This window comes from Oncorhynchus nerka, linkage group LG24 (genome assembly GCF_034236695.1).
Source record: "Oncorhynchus nerka isolate Pitt River linkage group LG24, Oner_Uvic_2.0, whole genome shotgun sequence".
Lineage (NCBI taxonomy): Eukaryota > Metazoa > Chordata > Actinopteri > Salmoniformes > Salmonidae > Oncorhynchus > Oncorhynchus nerka.
In genome coordinates, this window is record NC_088419.1 from 31,297,158 (window position 1) to 31,318,886 (window position 21,729).

The following is a 21,729-nucleotide window of genomic DNA, read 5'->3' on the forward strand; positions in this document are numbered from 1 at the left end:
TGTAAGCTTTACACACTCACACCATCCATGCTGTGATACTTTCATACAACCACAGATTCAAACTGTCTGTCACCTGTCTGTCTGCCTGTCTCTCTGTCTGTCTGTCTGTTTGTCACTCATCTCATTACCACTTATAACAACACCTTATTGTAACTAAGTTCGTTCATACGGTCAGCGTATCCCTGGCGGCAACCTGTCTGCACGCACAGATGACCCCTTTATGAAGGTACTGATAGGTGGGTGGAGACCACCCTCCGATGGCCTAAACAAATCATTGCATGCACAATGTGGTTTACTGAGTTCTTGATCTACTACCTAGGCCTACTGGAGATACCTTCTAGCGGTTGGGGAAATAAGTAGAATACATTTGAAAGCAAAACAATAAATATAGCCTATTCATTGTGTGCATATTTTCAATTAGTGTTGATGTAGACAGTAAAAAGGCTGCAATGGGTTATTTACATTGGCCTGGAGAAAGACATTACATTGTTTGTTTCCTGGTTTGACGTTGACCTCACCACATCATAAATACTGTCTAGCTAGTCGTGCCCCTGCAGTGCCTGTTGTGTCAGCATCTCTCTAGCCCTTTATCACTGGGCTGAACCTGCACTTTCTCTCGCGGTAAGAAGCCTCATTCAAATAACACGTTTCGATAGGAAATTGCACAGCAAATGCATGAAAATGTTTGACAGTGCGTTTGTTGACCATCTGTAGCCTAATATATTAACTAATGTTAGGCTATGTTTCATTTTTATTGAACAAAAGTTACAGAACAGTACAAAACTCACTATATATAAACTATGCATGTATACATTTAATTGTATCACTTGTAGCCTATCACTAGGCTATACATACTGAATAGTAGCCTTGTATAGCCTAAGTTAGATTCCCATTTGCCAATAAACAGGCTTCGGGTCTTTTTCAAAGTTAATATTATTTCAATGTCGCTCTGCAGACGTCATGTCCCTTTTGCAGCAAAGGTTGTGCATTTCAGCCAGAATTTCCATTTAAATGTTGGAATGTTGGAATGTTGGAACTGGTTGACCATCATATTTAATTGCAACTTTTATCAACCGGATAGACCTAATATATCAAGACTTATATTATGTTTTTATTATTCCCATAACTAATATATCATACTTTGCAGTCACTTTGAGATGGGCGAGTGGAGAAGTCAAGGCTGGTGGATGACACGACTGCCGCAAGCGGCGCTGCGGATTTTCCAGTGGCAGCAGCAGACAATAGCACAGGGAGGAGGCAGCATCAGGCTCCCTCTCCGGCCAGAATCCGGGAATGTGCCTCAAAATCAGCCCCAAAATCCTCCAGCAGATCCAAAAATATAGTTTCAAAAGGAGGATCGAGGAATAAGGTAGTAAACGAGGGGCTTAGGGCCGCTGTCGTGAGGGAGGAGATCGAGAGATGCTACGTTGCAGCTGTTTACCCAGATGGTGCTGAAACGGATGCTGGCAATGCCAACAGGGCGGATGCTAGCAGAGAAGAAGATACAGAGGAGATATTTCACCAGATTATCAAACCCGTAGTTCGTCGAAGCAGAGAAGAAGATACAGGGGAGATATTTCACCAGATTCTCAAACCCGTAGTTCGTCGTAGCAGAAAATAAGATACAGAGGAGATATTTCACCAGATTCTCAAACCCGTAGTTCGTCGTTAGGTGTATCCCTGCCTCAAAGGCCTGTCTTCCCAACATATTGGGTCATACCGGCTCCAGCACCGCGTGTTTGGTGAAAGGGAAAACGAAGAAGCTGGGAGGGGAGTCGGTGAAAGCTTCAGCGGGCTACTGCAGGGACAGAAGAGGGGAATACGTGGGCTGTGGGCCGGGCCTTAGTCTGTGGAGAGAGGGTTGCTTGCAGACTGAACTCTGCACTTCCACCTACATAAGAAACTGAAGAGAAGCATCAGCAAGATGCACACGGCTGACAGCGCCGAGGCCGAGCCGGAGCGGTCTATCGGGACCATAGAGGCGGAGTTCGTGACACAGCAAGATGAGGGCCTTGAGGACGAATTGGAGAGACTGGTGGATGAGAATGAAGATCTAAAGGTTTGGCATCACTGACATTCAATAACATTCAATGTATACAAACACAATGTTTTTGCAGATCCAGTAACTGAACTGGTAGGCCACTTTTTTGTTTGAGATTGAATTCAGGCCTATTCCCCAAAATTGGCATTACTAACATATGCTCATATATTCCAATGTAATCATGTATATATATGTATATATGAATATATATATTAGCATAAGTGAAAAGGTAGGCTTATTTCGTGTTTGATGATAACACTGCAACTGAGATATTATTAATATTCCATGCATATTCCCCGAGGTTTATTATTAGAGATATACTGGAAAACTGTATGTTGATACAATGAAGCAAGCATATTTTTTAGCCAATTGGGTAGGCTAAGTGAACAGTTGTTATTCTTTCTGTAACATTTGCAAAGAACTCATGTAGAAATGTGCTTAGTTCCCTTGGTTTGTTATTGATGCTTGTGAAAGCTTAATGATTTAGGTTGCCCTATAGCTACAAGGCAAACCCCTCTTCCCTATTAAGAACAATGAATGGCACCATCCTGTGTTTAGCCTACTTCTGTTCATTGATTAACATAATAATGAATATTAATCGGTTCAGATTAGCTTGTCCCTATTCAATTACATCATCTTCAGAGGACCTAAACACTCCAACAACACCAATAATGCTGAAGCGTGAGCCCACGCCCCCTGTTGGCTAACAGTGTCTGATTGGCTGATCACTCATATTGATGTTCCAGATGGAGATCGAGGAGATGAGGACGGAGATGGACGAGATGCGTGACACCTTCTACGAGGAGGACACGTGCCAGCTGCAGGAAATGAGACGCGAGCTGGAGCGAGCCAATAAGAACTGCCGGATCCTCCAGTACCGGCTGAGGAAGGCTGAGAGGAAGAAGCTGCGCTATGCCCAGACGGGAGAGATCGACGAGGAACTACTGAGGAGCCTGGAGCAGGACTTGAAGGTAGGGAGGGAGTGTGTATGTGTGTGTGTATGTGTGTGTGTGTGTGTGTGTGTGTGTGTGTGTGTGTGTGTGTGTGTGTGTGTGTGTGTGTGCGTGCGTGCGTGCGTGCGTGTGTTGGTAGGCTTGATGTTGAAACTAATTTTATTAGTTGCTTAATGCACTGTCCATTCACCGCCATAATTAATTCAATCAACTTAAATCAATGTCCCTGATTCTGTTTAATGCAGGTAGCGAAGGATGTGTCTGTGAGACTGCACCATGAGTTGGAGAATGTGGAGGAGAAACGTACAAAGACAGAGGACGAGAATGAGAAACTGAGGCAGAAACTCATCGAGGTGGAGGTGACCAAACAGGCCCTTCAGAATGAGCTGGACAAAGTCAAGGAGGTAAGAACACTCACCCACAATAGATTATACAATCTATACAGCACATATTTTGCTGTAATACTCGTTATTCAATTCCCAACAGTCTCAGAAGAGAAGAGGAAGCAAGGAGGTCCAAAAGTCAGACAAGAAGTCTGCCCAGACCCCAACAGAGGTGAGGGATCACCATGAAATGCTTTTATAAAACAATAAAAAGTGTTTTTTCCAAACACGAGCGAGAGTTGTCTCCTGTACATCAGAACTGCATTATCTTCCTTCCAATTCCCCTTCTCTCAGGATGACAACGATGATCTCAAGTGCCAGCTGGCCTTCATCAAGGAAGAGGCTGTATTGTTGAGGAAGAAGACAGCTAAGATCGACAAGGAGAAGGACCGGCTGGAGACGGAGCTACAGAAGTACCGCTCCTTCTATGGGGACCTGGACAGCCCCCACCCCAAGGGTGAGGCCTGGGGACCCCCCACCACCCGTGAGTCCGAGCTGAAGCTGCGTCTGCGCCTGGTGGAGGAGGAGGCTAACATCCTGGGGAGGAAGATCGTGGAGCTGGAGGTGAGAGACACAGGATGTGATGCAGAGTGTTTGATGTAGGTTATGACATGAAAGAGACCAGGAAATAAGTTTGCACAAGGGAACACAACTGTTCCAAGCATTTCTGCCTGTTCTGCTCAGAAGGTGCCTACAGAGAGAGGAAGATAGTGATTCATAACATAACTGACCAATCCGTCTTCATGTCATGTGTTTCCAGGTGGAGAACCGGGGTCTGAGGGCGGAGCTGGATGACCTCAGGGGTGAAGGGGAGGGAGAAGGCGGGTCCGGTGGGGGGGCTGTGGGTGGGATGGGGGCGGGCCGGGGCCATGGGGAGGCTATGACAGAGGTGAGGCAGCAGCTGCAGCTGGTGGAGGACGAAGCAGAGCTCCTGAGGAGGAACCTGGCCGACGCTGAAGATCACAACAAGAGAGTGACGGGAGAACTCAACAAGCTCAGGTTTAAGGCCGGGACCCACGAGGGAGGGGCAAGGCATGGAGGAGTGGCGGCAGGAGGAGTATGTTCGGAGAAGGCAGAGGCACTGCAGGAGGAACTGAAGACGGCCCGGCTACAGATTAATGATCTCAGTGGGAAGGTGAGTCGGTCTTCCACATTTGTTTTTCTAGTTTATTTCCGTAACCTTTAACTTATATTGAAAATCAAAATGGCTGTGCAGACAATATGGTAAACAAAAAGATATCGCTGGAATCAAAGAAGAAAACAAAGATCAAACGTCATAAACATATCATGCCTCATTCAGACAGTTCTATTCTCTCTCCCAGGTGATGCAGCTGCAGTATGAGAAGCGTGTTCTGCTCTCCAACATGCAGCGCTACGACCTGGCCTCCCACCTGGCCCTAAGGGGGGGCATCAGCCCTCGGGACAGCGATGCAGAAAGTGACGCAGGAGGGATCGGACCAAGCGGGCGCCGCGAAAGCGATGATGACTCCTCCTCTCGCCTCCAGCCCCCGCACCGCAAACGCGAGGGCCCAGTGGGCGGGGAGAGTGACTCGGACGAGGTGCGGAACCAAACCCGCTGCCTCACGCCTACTCGGGGTCTCTATACCCCACCCCCTGAGACCGCCGCCCGCTTCCTGCCCCGCAACCTACAGGATCGCCAGCAGATGATTGACATTCGAGTGGAGGCGGAGCGTCTTGGCAGGACCATCGACCGGCTCATCGCCGACACGGCAACTATAATCGCAGAGGCACGGGTGTACGTTTCCAACAGCGACCTGTATGGGCGGGGTGAGGAGGAGGAGGAGGGTGGGAGGATCAGGGAGCATGAGCTGCTGTACAGGATCAATGCCCAGATGAAGGCCTTCAGGAAGGAGCTACAGGGCTTCATAGACAGACTGGAGGTGCCCAAACCTGAGGACAGGGAGGAGGAACCACTGTCGGTAAGTGTGTGTGTGCATGTGTTTTTCTGTGTGTTTCTTAATTAAAGAGATGTAGACTTGACCATACCTGTTTGGCTGTATCAGCATAGTCTCTTCACTCGTCCGTCACCATTGAATATTCTGCTGACTTTATTCTCCTTCTTTCTCTGACCCTATTTTCCCTCTCGTTTCTCCTCCGTTGACACTCGTGTTCTGTTCATCCTCTGCCCAGATGTTTCAGCCCATCATTTTACTCATCCTCATTCTAGTCTTATTCTCCTCCCACTCCTATGCCACCATCTTTAAACTTGTCTTTCTGTTTACCCTTTTCTTCGTCCTGTGATCCCGCCTCCCTCAATAGCATAGCCACATCCTTTGTTTGTTTGTTTGTGTTATTTTTTTAAACATTTGTTGCCAAGGTCACCGAACAGGAGCCTCCCTCTTCAAGCACAGGTCACAGTCACATAACAGGATATATGCTTAGGTTCAACACTGGAGACTACTTTTCCCAACACCCACAACTTCCTTCATCACCCCCAAGAAAAGGTGAGTTAGCATAACACCTGTTTTGCCCAATTCCAGAATCAAATCCTATAGCCATAGTCCCTACCTGCAAAGAAATGTTGTAGCCTACAGGTAGACCACCACCATGTGGTAGTATATAAGAAATGTAGATCTACAATCTGATAGGAAAGGTGGAGGTTCCTCCTCATTGCTTACAAAAGTGTAAAAGATCAGATTTTAAACAAACAAGGTAAATAGTGGTGATTCAGAACCATGGCCAGCGACAATCAGAATTCCGATTCAGCACCTGTACAGCGTGGACCGCGACAATGCAAACGAAGGATGTTTGCCCTTTAACTCACTGTTTCCCAAACTCAGTCCTCGGGACTCCCAAGGGGTGCACGATGTTTGTCCTAACACTACATAGCTGATTCAAATTATCGAAGCTTGCTTGATAGTTAATTATTTAAATCATCTGTGAAGTGTTAGGGCAAAAACCAAAAGGTGCACCGGAAAACCGATTTTGTCAAACCCTGCCCTAACTATTTGATACGGACTCTGCAGAAGTCAGGGCATTCGTACTTCTTGCGCTTCAATGCGGAGCTATATGGAGCCCTCTGCATTGTTACAACATTTGAGAGAGGCATGGCGTGGCTCTGGAGGCATCACAACTGCATCACACCATCCTTATGGCGCCTCCAACCACATTTTCGAATCAAGCATAAATTGGCTCATAGTCTGAGGATTCCCACGTTCCTATCCACACTAAATATATTTTGGTTTTGAGCTATCAGATGCCTTTCACAACACACTGTTTATGTCGACAAGTGTCCATCATGTCAGTGAACTATTTGGGTCAGAACCTAATGGTGGTCGCATGACGCGCGCGATGATATTGTGCAACCTTTATCAACAGCAATGTCCAAATAAATAAACTATAAAATAGTAGTGAAATTGGAGTAAAGTACCAGATATAAAGTTTTTCGAGAAAAACAAAAACAAATTAAAATTATGTTAGCGCAGGTGTCACATATATGCTACATTTTGGCAATCAAAATTGTAAACAAATAAGAGTAGTTTGGAGTCACAAAACGAAATCTGCCAAGCACCCCAAAGCGGAGTAGCAACAGGAGTGCCTATTGGCTCAGAGCTCGGCAGCTGAAATAGCTATGTAAACAGTTTCCCTCTCTACATTGCTTTTTAATTATAGATAGGATGCGAGTGACGACAGTCCTCCCATCGAGACCTCAAATGCTGGAATAAATTTGACATTAAGATACTTGATCTTGGCTCCAGTGATGCGACGTAAATACGAGGTGCACTATAAAGCCTGGGTCCCCCTCTGGAACAGAAGTTGTTTACCCTGAAAAAAGGTGCCTGCTCTGGACATAACCCTGCCCAGGCTTGACAATAGAGGGTTCCTGTAAAATCCAATCCGCGGGACTTTACGTAATAGAACAGAGGCACAAAAGCGAGTATTTCGCGACAAGGGGACTGACTCTGGAGCCGTTGAAGCGCAGCCGCCACCGGGCAAACAGAGGATCTCAGGAAATTCACGGTGAATGCCTTGGCTAGACTGAAATCGGGATTCATTATCTGCCACTGCGATATATCCTCAGCGATTAACAATAAAATCGTCAAGGAGAATATTGAACAGCCAGGTAAGGCCACATGAAGAAGTTCATATTTAAATGTATTTTATGGATATGGAGAGTTCCATTAAGTTTTGTTTTACGCATCTCTACAACTTGGGTTTCTTACAATAATTGGACAAAAACTTAATAAGGACAAGTAGTAAAATATAACATTGCAGATCCACTGTGGGATTGATCTATTGGGTCACATTTGATCAACCTGTGCCTCCCCTTTGGTGCTTTTTCTTTTACGCACCACTAAATAGGCTACATTTGGTCATGTGGGAATTTATTTACTATAGGCCTATTAATATTTAAAACACACGCCTTGCGTATTTAGTCTTTCTCGCTCTTTCTCTCTCTATCCCTCTCCAACTTCTCGATGCATAGTTACAGGTTTGTATTATTAACATGTCCGTACTCTTACATCACACGATGACTGGTTGGTGTTCGGGTACTTTCGAGGTGGTAAACGCACGTAATATATAACATTCGGTGATAGCAAACCATCGGCCTTCTAAAATGACCTGATGTACTGTAATAAATCAATGCAGCGATAGGCCTACGGGAAACCGTTTAAGCCAAGCCAATACGCGCCCGTATACAGCATTATGGCCAATTTTCTCGAGGTGAGTTGGCCATGCAGCATGCAGCCGAGTGCGAAATGAATTTATCGTTTAGCGGTGACACGGAGGGCACACGTTTCCATTGTTCGCAAAGTGTGACTGAAGGCTAGAAGAAATGCGTCATGCGGGTAACCTGTACGTGTTGAATAGTTACGGGGGTTCTATTCGAGATACACCCCACTTTTGAAAAATGGGGCATATGTGCTCATTAAAACGGGTCATGGCTGTAATTGGAAGGTTTCCAAAGTTCCATTATAGAAAATTGGGAAGGACAGAGCGAAGGGTTGGAGCAGAGAGGATAGTGACCAACAGCCAAATAGTGAGGTTGTCACACTACACCAGGCACGTGTCACAAAGGTATCTTTAAATGACAATGAAATATGGCTGGGAATACAGAGCCCAAAATGCTTTGAATCTTTCCAGGAAATCCACAAAATGTGTATTTATTCAGATTAGATTCAGACTGTGTAAAAGTCAGGGTTCCAGGTGTGATTGCAGGGTACAGTACAAATCTTAGGCTTCCAGCTCCAACATGCAGGACTAGTGAAATCAAATAATTAAAATAGTAATAAAAACAATATAAATATAAATAGCACTACATACATAACAGCTGTGGCAGTGATTAGAAAAGAAATGACCATTGGGGTGGAGGCAAAGTATAGACTGTTGAGGGAGGGAGGTGGAATGACCATCGGGGGAGCAGTAGCATTACCATTGAGTGAAATAAAAATAGAAAAGTACATATTTACAACTGCAATTGTGATGAATGTAATTGGAGTGGGGGTAGAGTATAGCCTTTTGGGGGGGGCAGCAGGAGAAAGAATGTCCACGGGGAGTAGCAGGCAAGGTGGGGGGTAGCAGGTAGAATGTCCATGGGGAGTAGCAGGCAAGGTGGGGGGGGGTAGCAGGTAGAATGTCCATGGGGAGTAGCAGGCAAGGTGGGGGGTAGCAGGTAGAATGTCCATGGGGAGTAGCAGGCAAGGTGGGGGGGGTAGCAGGTAGAATGTCCATGGGGAGTAGCAGGCAAGGTGGGGGGGGCAGGTAGAATGTCCACGGGGACTAGACCTTTTGAGTCCATTTGTTTACTGGTGGATGTCCACATGACTAATGTCCTCTAGTTCTCCCATGTCTTATTGTCCACAATAATCATCCTCTCTTCCTTTGCAGTGTTCCTCTAACATTTCCACACCTTGGTGACCCCTTAAAGACAAACAGCTAGGAAGTTGAAAAAGAAAGGAAGTTAGGAAGTTTAAACAGAAGAAGGAAGAAGAAGTTGTTGGTGGAAGAAAAGAAAGTTGTGACAGGAAGTAAAAAGTTGCTGCAGGAAGCGGCCCAAAATGGCGGCCACCGAACTTCAGCGCGGTCTGGAGCAGGCTGGGCGGGGCTGGGGAACAGAGAGGGGGGAGCTTCTGGACAGCTTCGACTCAGAGATGCAGGAATGGGAGGACCAGCTGCAGGACATGCAGAGGAAGATAGAGGAGGTGAGGGGTCAACCATGGTCAGATGCGTTCCATCAAGGTCTAAAATAAAGTAAAACATCATCCAAATACATGGGATAGTCCAAACATGGTCCAACATACTCAAGCACAGTTCTGACATAGTCAAACAAGATCCTAGGTAGAGTAACATTACCTGAAATGGGGTATCAGTAGTGTGAACATTTTCACTTTGAGAGAGTGTCTTTCTCGTCCCGCACCCTTGGTCTTCTCTGAAGAGTGTTTAACTGCTTGTGTGTGTGTGTGTGTGTGTGTGTGTGTGTGTGTGTGTGTGTGTGTGTGTGTTATAATACACTGTTGGAGCCACACCCCTTTTTGAGACCCCATGTCCCCTTTGGAGTAATGATTACAGACAGATGTTAACAAGCTAATTAAACTGTGATGTGCTGACAGACAGTCAGAACACTGAAAGATCATAGTGGTGAATGCATTAAAGCTTCAAATAGCGAAGCAAAGCACACGCTCACTCCAACTGACATAACAAATGTGTAGATTATAAAAATAGTTGGGTCGTGTAACTATTTCGGGATGGTTATATGGATTGCGTAAACAAGGTTGACATTGTTGTAGGTACAGACTTGTTTTGTGTACATACGGTCTTGTATCTGTATGTATATTGGGTTTTGGAACACGCCTAAGTTGTAAGTGTAAATAATTAGTCTTAACTGGTGAATACAACTATTCCAACTTGTGTTCACGTTGTGACGGTAGGTGTTTGATCATTATAATGTTTATGCTCATATTTCAGCTTTACAATGAGGTGCAGGCTCGTAGAGGGGGAAATTATGTCACCATGGGCAACGGCAAAAATGATAGGATGCACCATGACAATGGCTTCTGTGACCGGCCTGGCAGCCATAGCAACAGAACCAAGGACCACCCAAGAGCTGTTGTAGTGCCAAATCACTGTAGCAACGGTTGTAGTCAAGGCCCCAATGGTTACGGCGAACCTGTCAACCATCAGATTGGTGGCTATTATCCAAATTGCAACGGTGCGGTGGAACTTGAAGACTTGTTGCAGGGTTATCTTGGACATGGTCACGGAAAGACCTGGAAGACCAACTCAGCTCTCAACAATGTGAGTAGCTACAGTAACTAAGGATTAAAGTTGATAGGCAGCCCCGTCCAAAAAATAACCTTTACCCTATGTCTCACCCCATTGGTGTTTGCAGATCCGAAAAAATCTGATAGGTGGAAGCAATATGGTAGAAACTCCACTTAGCTCATTGGAAGACTAGATGGGGCCACCTCCATATTTATTATACCTATAGTGTTCACTTCAAGTCTTCAAACCTTTGAGGGCTCTAAGCAGGGTTGTTTTCAGTAATAAACATTTAAATAAATTACATATAACTGGCACGTCTCAATACTCCACTGGAAATTGCATAAGTGTGGCTGTAAAGCTGAATTTGATATACTGTATCTTTGCTAGTTGCACTATTCTACATCACTGATTATTTCCTCTCCCAGGTAACCCTTGTCCCACTTCTCTCTCAGCATCTGAAGGAGATCACTAAAGGGAGCCAGGATCAGTCTGTGCACCAGCATGCGATGAAGAGGAGGCCTGTTGAGAATGAGAGGTAAGAAGAACGTCCACAGACCTCACTAATACTGAGATCATTTAGAGAAGATCATTTAGAGAAGATCATTTAGAGAGCAAAATCCACTTATACGATTTTGTATTTGAGCTATTTTACTCATTGAGTTATTTGCTTGTTAATCTGTTTTAGGATTGGTCAGGTGCGGTTTGCGGACGAGGAGGCTGAGAACAGGAAGAACAGAGTGTCACACAGAAAGAGTTCCCCCTGCAGGGACCTTAACAAGCCCCCTCATAGACAGAGAGAAGGCCCTCCCGTACCCCCCCGCTCCACCTCCCAGGTTGCCTCATCCGAGACTTCCCCAGCCCTCGACAGAAAGTCCCACTCCCCTGGGGCCCTTGGGGACAAGACATGTGGTAGCCCCTCGGTCCTCAGGAAATTTGGGGCCATGCTCCAGAAGAACGAGGGGAAAACCCTCACTGACACCGGTGTGGTGACCAACCAGGTGCCTATCGAGAACAAGTGCCCCACCCCCGTCTGTCAGCGCAAAGAGCTGGGTGGCAGCAGGGTGCCTGGGCGCTTGCCTGCCCAGAAATGCCAGGCGGATTCCATCATGCTTACAGTGGAGATGGATCCCAGCAAAGAACGAGGATCTGGTGGGGCAGTGAGAGACTATAGGAGAGAGAGCCAGCTTGGTGAGGGTAGAGGCACCTCAATGGGTAGCTATGCTCACCCTAAAGGACCCCAGGCAGGGCGTCAGAGGAGGACCGAGGCCAAAGCAAAGGCCCTCGGAGGGGCAGACAGAGAGACCGACATTGGTCTGGTCCAGGGGGAGAGGGCCAGGAGGCCTGCATACCAGCCTAGGGAGCCCATACTGGACTACAGGAACTTGAGTGGGTCCCATGTTGGAGCTCAGAGGATTCAGAGGGGAGGGCCAGTTGCAGGTCAGAATAAGGACGATGGACTCATTGAGCTACTGGATATGCTGGACATCGAGCACGAGTACAACTCTAGCCCCCGAGCCACAAAGACTGCCTACAGAAATGACACACAGAAGGTGAGATAGGCATAGCAAACACACACACACAGTCTTGATCTGACCCACTCTTATCGTCTCTCTCCAGGTGAGCCCAGCTGAGTTGTCCCCAGCAACCCCGTCACTGAACTTCTCTCGTCCTGCCCGCCCAGCCAATCAACGCCCTCCATCCAGGTGGGCTAGCTGTGCTCCCACTGCCTTGATCTCTGCCCCCTCCGGTCCAATGTCCCGCGCCCCAAGCCCCTTGGCACACACCCCTAGCCCCATTGCAAGAACCCCAAGCCCCGCCCTAAAGCAGAAATCTTTCTGCTCCTATTTGCTCCACACCGAGACTGCCATCATGTGAGACACGTTCCCCGACCCCCTTTTAACCCCGCCTCCCTCCCCAATTCAACCCCACAGGACTCGGATGATATAGTCTGCCCTCTCTGGAAATACTATTCGTCTTGAAAAAAAGTGCTTTAAAGAGATTTTCTATGAGATTACTTAGAATGACTTACACATATAAGAAACAAAATGGTTGACTCCTATTCAGTCTCCAGTGTTACTGTGGCCTTCCTTTCTCCTGTGCCAAACTTCTTTACTTTTGGTTTCTTTCACTCTCTTTTACTTCCCTTCTATTGTTTCGTTTTCTCTTTCTTTTTTATTGATGATTTTTGGATGGCTGTGTATATTGCGATACAGCATGGCCCCCTTACTTGCGAGTGCGTGTCCCTGTGTGTGTGTGTGTGTGTGTGTGTGTGTGTGTGTGTGTGTGTGTGTGTGTGTGTGTGTGTGTGTGTGTGTGTGTGTGTGTGTGTGTGTGTGTGTGTGTCAATCCAAATGAGTGCCATGTCGGCTTGTTTTTAAAAGCGAGTTGGCCGTGTCCTGTCACCACAGCAGCAACATGCTATAACTGTCTATAGTGTGTTTTACTGTGTCATATTATCAAAATAACACATTTGAAAATGTTCAAGTAACCACAGTAAGACATACAGTTATGACTATGTAATGCTTCTGCTGTCCTTTTTTCTCTCTTGATAATAAATAAACACGACAGTGCTTTAATAAACTGACTCCGTCTATCTGTAGAAGTCTTGTTTGATGACTTATTTCATTGGTTGGGGGTGACGGAGTGTAGCTAATTTCATTTCCAACACTACAGAGATTCACTACCATGCTTACCCCATACTGAAAAAGTAATATATCAGAATATGGTTCAATAAAACAGAAATATATTTAAATACAGTACCAGTCAGTGTGGACAGGGTTTTTCTTAATTTTTTACTATTTTCTACAATGTAGAATGATAGTGAAGACATCAAAACTATGAAATAACACATGGAATCATGTAGTAAGCAGAAAAGGGGTAAACAAATCAAAATATATTTTGTATTTGAGATTCTTCAAATACCCTTCGCCTTGATGACAGCTTTGCACAATCTTGGCATTCTCTCAACCAGCTTCATGAGGTATATACCTGGAATGAATTTCAATGAACAGTTGTGCCTTGTGTAAAGTTAATTTGTGGAATTTCTTTCCTTCTTAATGCATTTGAGACAATCAGTTGTGTTGTGACAAGGTATACAGAGGATAGCCCTATTTGGAAAAAGACCAAGTCCATATTATGGCAAGAACGATTCTAATTATCACGGCTCAGGCTAAGACCCAGATGCAGACACAGGAGGCGGATAGTACGAGTCTCAGAGTTTATTATAGTACAAGTGGCAGGCAAAAGGTAAGTCTAGGCAGGAAAAGGGTCGTAATCCAAATCAGAGTCAGGCAGGTACAGGACGGCAGGCAGGATCATGGTCAGGACAGACAGACTGGGAAGACTAAGAAAAACATAAACTAGAGCACAGGAAACACAGGAACACGCTAGTAGGACTTGATGGAACAATACAAACTGGCAACAGACCGAAAACACAGGTATAAATACACAGGGAATAATGATGAGACATGGGAAACACCTGGTGGGGGGTGCAGACAAGCACAAAGACAGGTGAAACGGATTAGGGAGTGACACAACTGGCTCTCATGAGGACCGCCACAGGAAAGGAAGTCCCAGAGTTACCTCTGCTGCAGAGGATAAGTTCATTAGAGTTACCAGCCTCAGAAATTGCAGCCCAAATAAATGCTTCACAGAGTTCAAGTAACAGGCACATCTCAACATCAACTGTTCATAGGAGACTGCGTGAATCAGGCCTTCATGGTCGAATTGGTGCACAGAAACCACAACTAAAGGACACCAATAAGAAGAATAGACTTGCGTGGGCCAATAAACACGAGCAATGGTCATTAGACCAGTGGAAATCTGTTCTTTGGTCGGATGAGTCCAAATTTGAGATTTTTGGTTCCAACCGCTGTGTCTTTGTGAGATGCAGAGTAGGTGAACAGATGATCTCCGCATGTGTGGTTCCAACCGTGAAGTATGGAGGAGGAGGTGTGATGACACAGTCTGTGATTTATTTAGGATTCAAGGCACACTTAACCACCATGGCTACCACAGCATTCTGCAGCAATACACCATCCCATCTGGTTTGTTCTTATTGGGACTGGCTGTGTAAGGGCTATTTGACCAAGAGTGTGCAAAGCTGTCATCAAGGCAAAGGGTGGCTACTTTGAAGAATCTCAAATATAAAATATATCAACATTTCTTGAACACTTTGTTGGTTATTACATGATTCCATATGTGTTCATTCATAGTTTTGATGTCTTCACTATTATTCTAAAATGTGGAAAATAGTCCAAATAAAGAAAAACCCCGGAATGAGTAGGTGTGTCAACTTTTGACTGGTACTGTAAATGATTGTAATAGTTTTTTTTTTTACACATATCTGCAGTGAAGCCGCTCAACATTTACATGACATTCAGTCAATCTAACAGACTGCCACCCAAAGCAACCCACAGAAGCAACCAGGGTCAACGCCCTGCCCAAGGGTACGTCAACAGATCTCTCACCAAGTCAAAACAGGGACCAGAACCAGCGACCTATCGGCCACCGGCCCAAAATCTCAACCGCCAGGCCAACAACCCTCCAAGATCCCCCCCCACAGTTCCCCGACCACTGCCCCTCAATCACCAACCCCCCCCCCCCCAGCCACCAACAACCAACAAAATCAACAAAAGAGAAAAACAAAGTAAAACAAAAGACATCAAGGACAACAAAAATCAAAACAGCAAGGACAACTATATACGTTTCAGTGCATGTGTGGCACTATTTACATGTGTTTATGTGTGTGTGTGTCCGTGTGTGCACGTGTGTGCGTTTGAATGCGAGCGTGTATATATTCATGTTTACACGCGTACAAGCACCTGCGCAGCATCAGCCTCAGGCAAACAGGCATTGGATGTAACAGCGTTGTCCCTCTTTCAGCACTTTAACATATGATATAATTATTTCCCTTAAACTTATGTTAGTAAAATCTCAGTAAATAAAGGCCTATGGCCATAATAATAGGGGGTTTATTTTAGGATGGTGTCTCACTCTCCCTCTTGTTACCAGGCAAGCTAACATGGACTGGGGTTGTGTGAGTGTAGACTTTTGTGGGTCTCAGTATTGTTTGATGTGTTGTCATGGTCTGAGGTTCTCTCCTCATAAAACTGCATGAACAACCCCAAGGCTGTTTACCACTTTGTCTGCAACTCAAGACACATAGCAAGTGGGCCCTCTCTCTAACACACAAAAGGCCAAGGGAGGTAGCTACAGTGTGAAATGTCATGTTGTAGGGCTGTAGGGGCCACACAACGCCTCAGCCCGTCACCTTAACCCCCTCTGAAATGTTGCACCTCTGACTGAAATAGCAAGCGTGACGTTGTTTTGGTGCCAGAAATCTTAGCCTGCTGTCGATGGAGGTATAAATAAAGAGGGGAGTGCTGCTGGTTCTCTCTCTGTTTCTCTCCCCTTTCCTTCATTTCTCAGCGCTTGTATCTCTATCTCATCACTCTCTTTTCCCTCCCTCTCTGTCGTTTATGTCTACTTCCTAGTCTCTGTTCAACCTCTACCATATCTCTACCGTACCAATTCTCCCACCTTTTTTGTCTTTCTTCCCGTTCACCCTATCCTTAACTCTCCAGTCTCCACCCCTCATGTTCTTATCTACTATCCCTATCCTCATCATAACTCTTTCTCTCTGTAACTGGTTTAGTCTTTCCCTCTCCCTCTGTCTCAGAGTCCCTGTGTGTCTGACTGTGTGTAAATGAGAGGGAAGCTCACAGGCTGGCACCTTCCTGAGTTCCACACAGGGGTATTTTAACCAGGCCATCAATCTTGTGTCCTGTTTAGGCCCTCCACGGAATCAGAGCTGTCTGCTGATTTCACAACTACCCTACAGAGACAGAGAAAATACCCTGGTCACAGACAGGGGCACCTTACTTCATTCTTACAGTTTTTTTCATTCGCTTTGGTGCTATTTTCCCAAGTATGTGGTGAATTTTCTAAACTTTTAGTATAAAACTTCAAACTGGTAACACATGAAACGCAGCCGGCCTCATTCAAAACCTTTCACTGTGTGTTTGTTTTGTTTGGAGACATCATTCACCACCTAACAATCGATCCAAAATATAAGTTAACATAAGTTTATATTTATTGAATCACCAAAACACTACAAAATTGTCACAACCTTATCTGTTTCACCTTTCTTTGTGATTGTCTCCAACCCCGTCCAGGTGTCGCCAATCTTCCCTATTATCCCCTGTGTATTTATACCTGTGTTCTCTGTTTGTCTGTTGCCAGTTCGCCTTGTTTTTCAAGTCAACTAGCATTTTGTGTCTCAGCTCCTGCTTTTTCCAGTCTCTCTTTTCTTGCCCTCCTGGTTTTGACCCTTGCCTGTCCTGACTCCGAGCCCGCCTGCCTGACCACTCTGCCTTTCCCTGACCCTGAGCCTGCCTGCCGCCCGGTACCGTTGCCCCACCTCTGGTTTACTGACCCCTGCCTGCCTTGACCCGTCTATTCCCTGCCCCAAGAACCTTTAAAGTTTCTTCAAGTGCAGTCGCAAAGCCCATCAAATGCTATGATGAAACTGGCTCTAATGAGGACCGCCACAGGAAAGGAAGACCCGGAGTTACCTCTGCTGCAGAGGATAAGTTCATTAAAGTTACCAGCATCAGAAATTACAGCCCAAATAAATGCTTCACAGAGTTCAAGTAACAGGCACATCTCAACATCAACTGTTCAGAGGAGACTGAGTGAATCAGGCCTTCATGGTCAAATTGCTGCAAAGAAACTACTACTTAAGGACACCAACAATAATAAGAGACTTGCTTGGGCCAATAAACATAAACAATGGACATTAGACCGGTGGAAATCTGTCCTTTGGTCTGATGGGTCCAAATTTGGGATTTTTGGTTCCAACCGCCATGTCTTTGTGAGATGCAGAGTAGGTGAGCGGATGATCGCCGCATGTGTGGTTCCCACCGTGAAGCATAGAGGTGATTTATTTAGAATCCAGGGCACACTTAACCAGCATGGCTACCACAGCATTCTGCTGCAATAAAAATACGTCATCCCATTTGGTTTGCGCTTAGTGGGACTACAGTATCATTTGTTTTTCAATGACCCTACACACCTCAAATAAACACCTTTAGTTTATTTAGTAAATATTTTCTTAACTCTATTTCTTGAACTGCATTGTTGGTTAAGGGCTTGTAAAGTAAGCATTTCACGGTAAGGTGTATTCGGCGCATGTGACAAGTACAATTAGATTTTATCCCTGAAGTAAAGCATTGTGGCGGCAGCATCATGCTATGGGGATGCTTTTCAGCGGCAGGGACTGGGAGACTGTTAAGGATAGAGGGAACAATGAATGGAGCCAAATACAGGCAAATCCGTGATGACAACTTGCTTGAGAGTGCAAACGTCCTTAGACTGGGGTGAAGATTTACGTTCCAACAGGACAATGACCACAAGCATACAGCCAAAGCAACGCTGGAATGGCTTCAGAACAAGAATGTGAAAGTCCTTGAGTGGCCCGGCCAAAGTCCATGCTTGAATCCCATTGCAAATCTGTGGAAAGGGGGGCCTCCAGAGCGACGTAGCGGTCTAAGGCACTGCATCGCAATGCTAAAGGCATTACTACAGACTCAGGTTCATTTCTGGGCTGTGCCACAACCAGCCATGTCCGGGAGTCCCTTGGGATGGTGCACAATTGGCCCGGGAATGAATCAAGGCTCAGAGATGATGCTGCCACCACCATGCTTCACCGTAGGGATGGTGCCAGGTTTCCTCCAGATGTGACGCTTGGCATTCAGGCCAAAGAGTTCAATCTTGATTTCATCAGACCAGAGAATCTTGTTTCTCATGGTCTGAGAGTCTTTAGGCGCCTTTTGGAAAACTCCAAGCAGGCTGTCATATGCCTATTACTGAGGAGTGGCTTCCATCAGGCCACTCTACCATGGTTGTCCTTCTGGAATTTTCTCCCATCTCCACAGAGGAACTCTGGAGCTCTGTCAGAGTGACCATTGGGTTCTTGGTCACCTCCCTGACCAAGGCCCTTCTCTGCCGATTGCTCAGTTTGGCAGGGCGGCCATCTCTAGGAAGAGTCTTGGTGGTTCCAAACTTCTTCCATTTAAGAATGATGGAGGCCACTGTGTTCTTGGGGACTTTCAATGATGCAGACATTTTATGGTACCCTTCCCCAGATCTGTGCCTCAACACAGTTCTGTCTCGGAGCACTACGGACAATTCCTTCAACCTCATGGCTTAGTTTTTGCTCTGACATGCAGTGTCAACTGTGGGACCTTATATAGACAGGTGTGTGCCTTTCCAAGTCATGTCCAATCAATTGAATTTACCACAGGTGGACTCCAATCAAGTTGTAGAAATATCTCGAGGATGATCAATGGAAACAGGATGCACCTGAGCTCAATTTCGGGTCTCATAGCAAAGGGTCTGAATACTTACGTAAATAAGGTATTTTATTTTCAATAAATGTGTAAAAATGTCTAAAAACCTGGTTTCACTTTGTTATTATGGGGTATTGTGTATAGATAGATTAGGGGGGGGGGACATTTTAATCAATTTTAGAATAAGGCTGTAATGTAATCAAATGCAAAAAAAGTCAAGGGGTCTGAATACTTTCCAAATGCACTGTATATAGTGTATGTATGCCTCTCCCTCTTTCCTGGCCCATGGCATAATGAAGGACAGAGACAGGCAGGCTGAGGGCACACCGTGTTCCCTGCTGGGTATTTGTGAGGAGGAGCAGGTGGGGCATAGAGAGGACACATGACCAAGCCAGAGGGGAACAGAACAGTAAAGGCCTACGAGCACAGACAGCTGAACGGTAACCATGGTTTCATTGACGTCACCACAGGTCGTGAGCACCCTAGTTATCACAAAGTAACCCCGGGGCACAGATTACACCCCATCATTAAAGCATTTTACATAACCCTGCCAAAGAGTTAGTGCAAGAGTGTGCACACATGTATGCACATGACTCACTCACTCACACACACACAGCAGCAATCTATACTCCTCACATACTGTAGGCCATAGCCAAACACTTGACATGCTAATGTCTTTGTACACTAGAGGTTGGCATTAAAGTTCCTAATGATTCATTATACATTGTGTGTGTGTATGTATATATATATATATACCTTGTTTCTGTCCTTTCCCTTCTGAGTTCTATTTGAAGTTGGAACATGTGTGTGTGTCGGTGTGGCTGTGGCTGTTTTGGGAAGAGTAATAAAATAGGAGCACACACAGATTCACTGTGCTGGTACCTGTTCTGTTCCTCGAAGTCAAAAGAGGAACTATCCAATCTGAGCAGATTTCTTGATGACACTCCTTGGCCGGTTTCAAACCAAAACGCATACAACACATTTGCCACTGCAGGGGTGTGGTCAAGTGGGGATATAGAAGGTGGGATAAATGTTGTTATTCATTTTTAATTGGTTGACGCATCTGTGTTAAACCAGCACGTCAAAATTTGAGACCTCCCCAACTTTTCTGAAGGACATTGCAGCACAAACCTAGATCCTCCCAAGAGGCATTATTAAACCATTTAGTTGGCTGTGGTTTTGACACATCATTGATAGGCCCCAGGGGAACAGAGGTGACAATGAAGGTGCTGGTAGTGTCTGAGATCCACCAGTGTAACTCGCGCTCCAGCTCTGTCCTCTCTTCCCTCCCACCATCCCTTCCTCTCCTTCCTCACTCATACTGTAGGACCTCTGCAGGAGGCCTGTGGTGACAACAGCATGTGTCAGTCCTCTACTGTGACAGCCTAGAAATATATATTTAACTTCCACTTAAACGTGTGTGTGTGTGTGTGTGTGTGTGTGTGTGTGTGTGTGTGTGTGTGTGTCGTGCGTGCGTGCGTGCGTGCGTGTGTGTGTGTGTGTGTGTGTGCTCACATGTGAATGGGAGAGTTGTAGCATGTTTAAAACATCAGTAGTGTCAGCACTGCTGAAAAAACAGCATAGACCAGCCAGTCTCGGATATCTCCGCCCTTGGAGCATCGTAACCCTGAAGCATTCAAAGATTTCGGAAGTAAGCCGTCTGGCTCGAGAGACTAGACCAGCATAGGCTGGTCATGCTGGTCACCAGCATATACTGATATGCTGGTGACTAGTGCTGGTTTTTCTGGTGACCAGCCTTTACTGTGTTTTGGTGAACTGCACATCACTGCATGCTGGGTCAGTCCGTTCTGAGAGGCGCCTGTGTGCGACGGGTTGGTGCGCACTTATGTTCATCCAAATAAATGACAACTTGATTATTTCTTGGGAAATTATCATCCTGGACTGTTCAAACTAGTTTAAAAAAACTATGTGTTAGTTGTATTGGCCGTACAGGTTTGTTAAAATACATTAATATAAGGCCTCACTTTGATATGCATCCCGAATCAAATCAAACTTTATTTGTCACATGCGCCGAATACAACAAGTGTAGACCTTACCGTGAAATACTTACTTACAAGCCATTAACCAACAGTGCAGTTCAAGAAATAGTTAAGAAAATATTTACCAAATAAACTAAAGTAAAAAATAAGAAAAAGTAATACAATAACATAACAATAATGAGGCTATATACGGGGGTACCGGTACTGGTGGGGGTCAATAGTAATAGTCCGGTGGCCATTTGATTCATTGTTCAGCAGTCTTATAGCTTGGTGGTAGAAGCTGTTAAGGAGCTTTTAGGTCCTAGATTTGCCGTGCTAGCTTGCCGTGCGGTAGCAGAGAAAACAGTCTATGACTTGGGTGACTGGAGTTTTAGACAACTTTATGGGCTTTCCTCTGACACCGCCTCCTGGATTCCAGGAAGCTAGGCCCCAGTGATGTACTGGGCCGTACGCACTATCCTCTGTCTCCTGAGGGGGAAAAGGTTTTGTCGTGCCCTCTTCACGACTGTCTTGGTGTGTTTGGACCGTGATAGATTGTTGGTGATGTGGACACCAAGGAACTTGAAACTCTCGACCCGTTCCAATACAGCCCAGTTGATGTTAATGGTGGCCTGTTCAACCCGCCTTTTCCTGTAGTCCATGATCAGCTCCTTAGTCTTGCTCACATTGAGGGAGAGGTTGTTGTCCTGGCACCACACTGCCAGTTCTCTGACCTCCTCCCTCCCTGTGTCATCGTTGCCGGTGATCAGGCCTACCACTGTTGTGTCGTCAGCAAAC

General features: G+C 45.7%; 1 protein-coding gene across 3 annotated transcripts; it reads left to right on the top strand.

Moving 5' to 3' along the window:
• The first annotated feature begins 1,671 nt into the window (after window positions 1–1,671).
• Window positions 1,672–13,181, top strand: LOC115107851 (microtubule cross-linking factor 3-like). Of its 3 annotated transcripts, XM_029631533.2 has the most exons (9): window positions 1,672–2,059; window positions 2,788–3,012; window positions 3,240–3,398; window positions 3,481–3,549; window positions 3,672–3,941; window positions 4,138–4,512; window positions 4,700–5,317; window positions 5,529–5,842; window positions 9,228–9,393. In XM_029631533.2, the coding sequence occupies exons 1-8, from the start codon at window positions 1,925–1,927 to the stop codon at window positions 5,637–5,639; spliced, it is 1,962 nt and encodes a 653-aa protein (XP_029487393.1). In that variant the 5' UTR covers window positions 1,672–1,924; the 3' UTR covers window positions 5,640–5,842; window positions 9,228–9,393. The 3 variants fall into 3 exon arrangements, with proteins under 3 accessions (XP_029487393.1, XP_029487394.1, XP_029487395.1); XM_029631534.2 differs by lacking the exons at window positions 1,672–2,059; window positions 2,788–3,012; window positions 3,240–3,398; ... (3 more) ...; window positions 4,700–5,317; window positions 5,529–5,842 and adding exons at window positions 6,998–7,461; window positions 10,305–10,634; window positions 11,027–11,136; window positions 11,287–12,151; window positions 12,219–13,181 and having other exon boundaries at window positions 9,228–9,541; XM_029631535.2 differs by lacking the exons at window positions 1,672–2,059; window positions 2,788–3,012; window positions 3,240–3,398; ... (3 more) ...; window positions 4,700–5,317; window positions 5,529–5,842 and adding exons at window positions 6,998–7,461; window positions 10,305–10,634; window positions 11,054–11,136; window positions 11,287–12,151; window positions 12,219–13,181 and having other exon boundaries at window positions 9,228–9,541.
• Window positions 13,182–21,729: the final 8,548 nt, after the last annotated feature.

Bases quoted from the DNA above. Each gene is read 5' to 3' on its own strand.
- LOC115107851 (XM_029631533.2), top strand. From the start codon at position 1,925: ATGCACACGGCTGACAGCGCCGAGGCCGAGCCGGAGCGGTCTATCGGG. The intron at 2,060-2,787 runs GTTTGGCATCAC...TTGATGTTCCAG, and splicing joins ATGAGAATGAAGATCTAAAG to ATGGAGATCGAGGAGATGAG. The intron at 3,013-3,239 runs GTAGGGAGGGAG...TGTTTAATGCAG, and splicing joins GCCTGGAGCAGGACTTGAAG to GTAGCGAAGGATGTGTCTGT.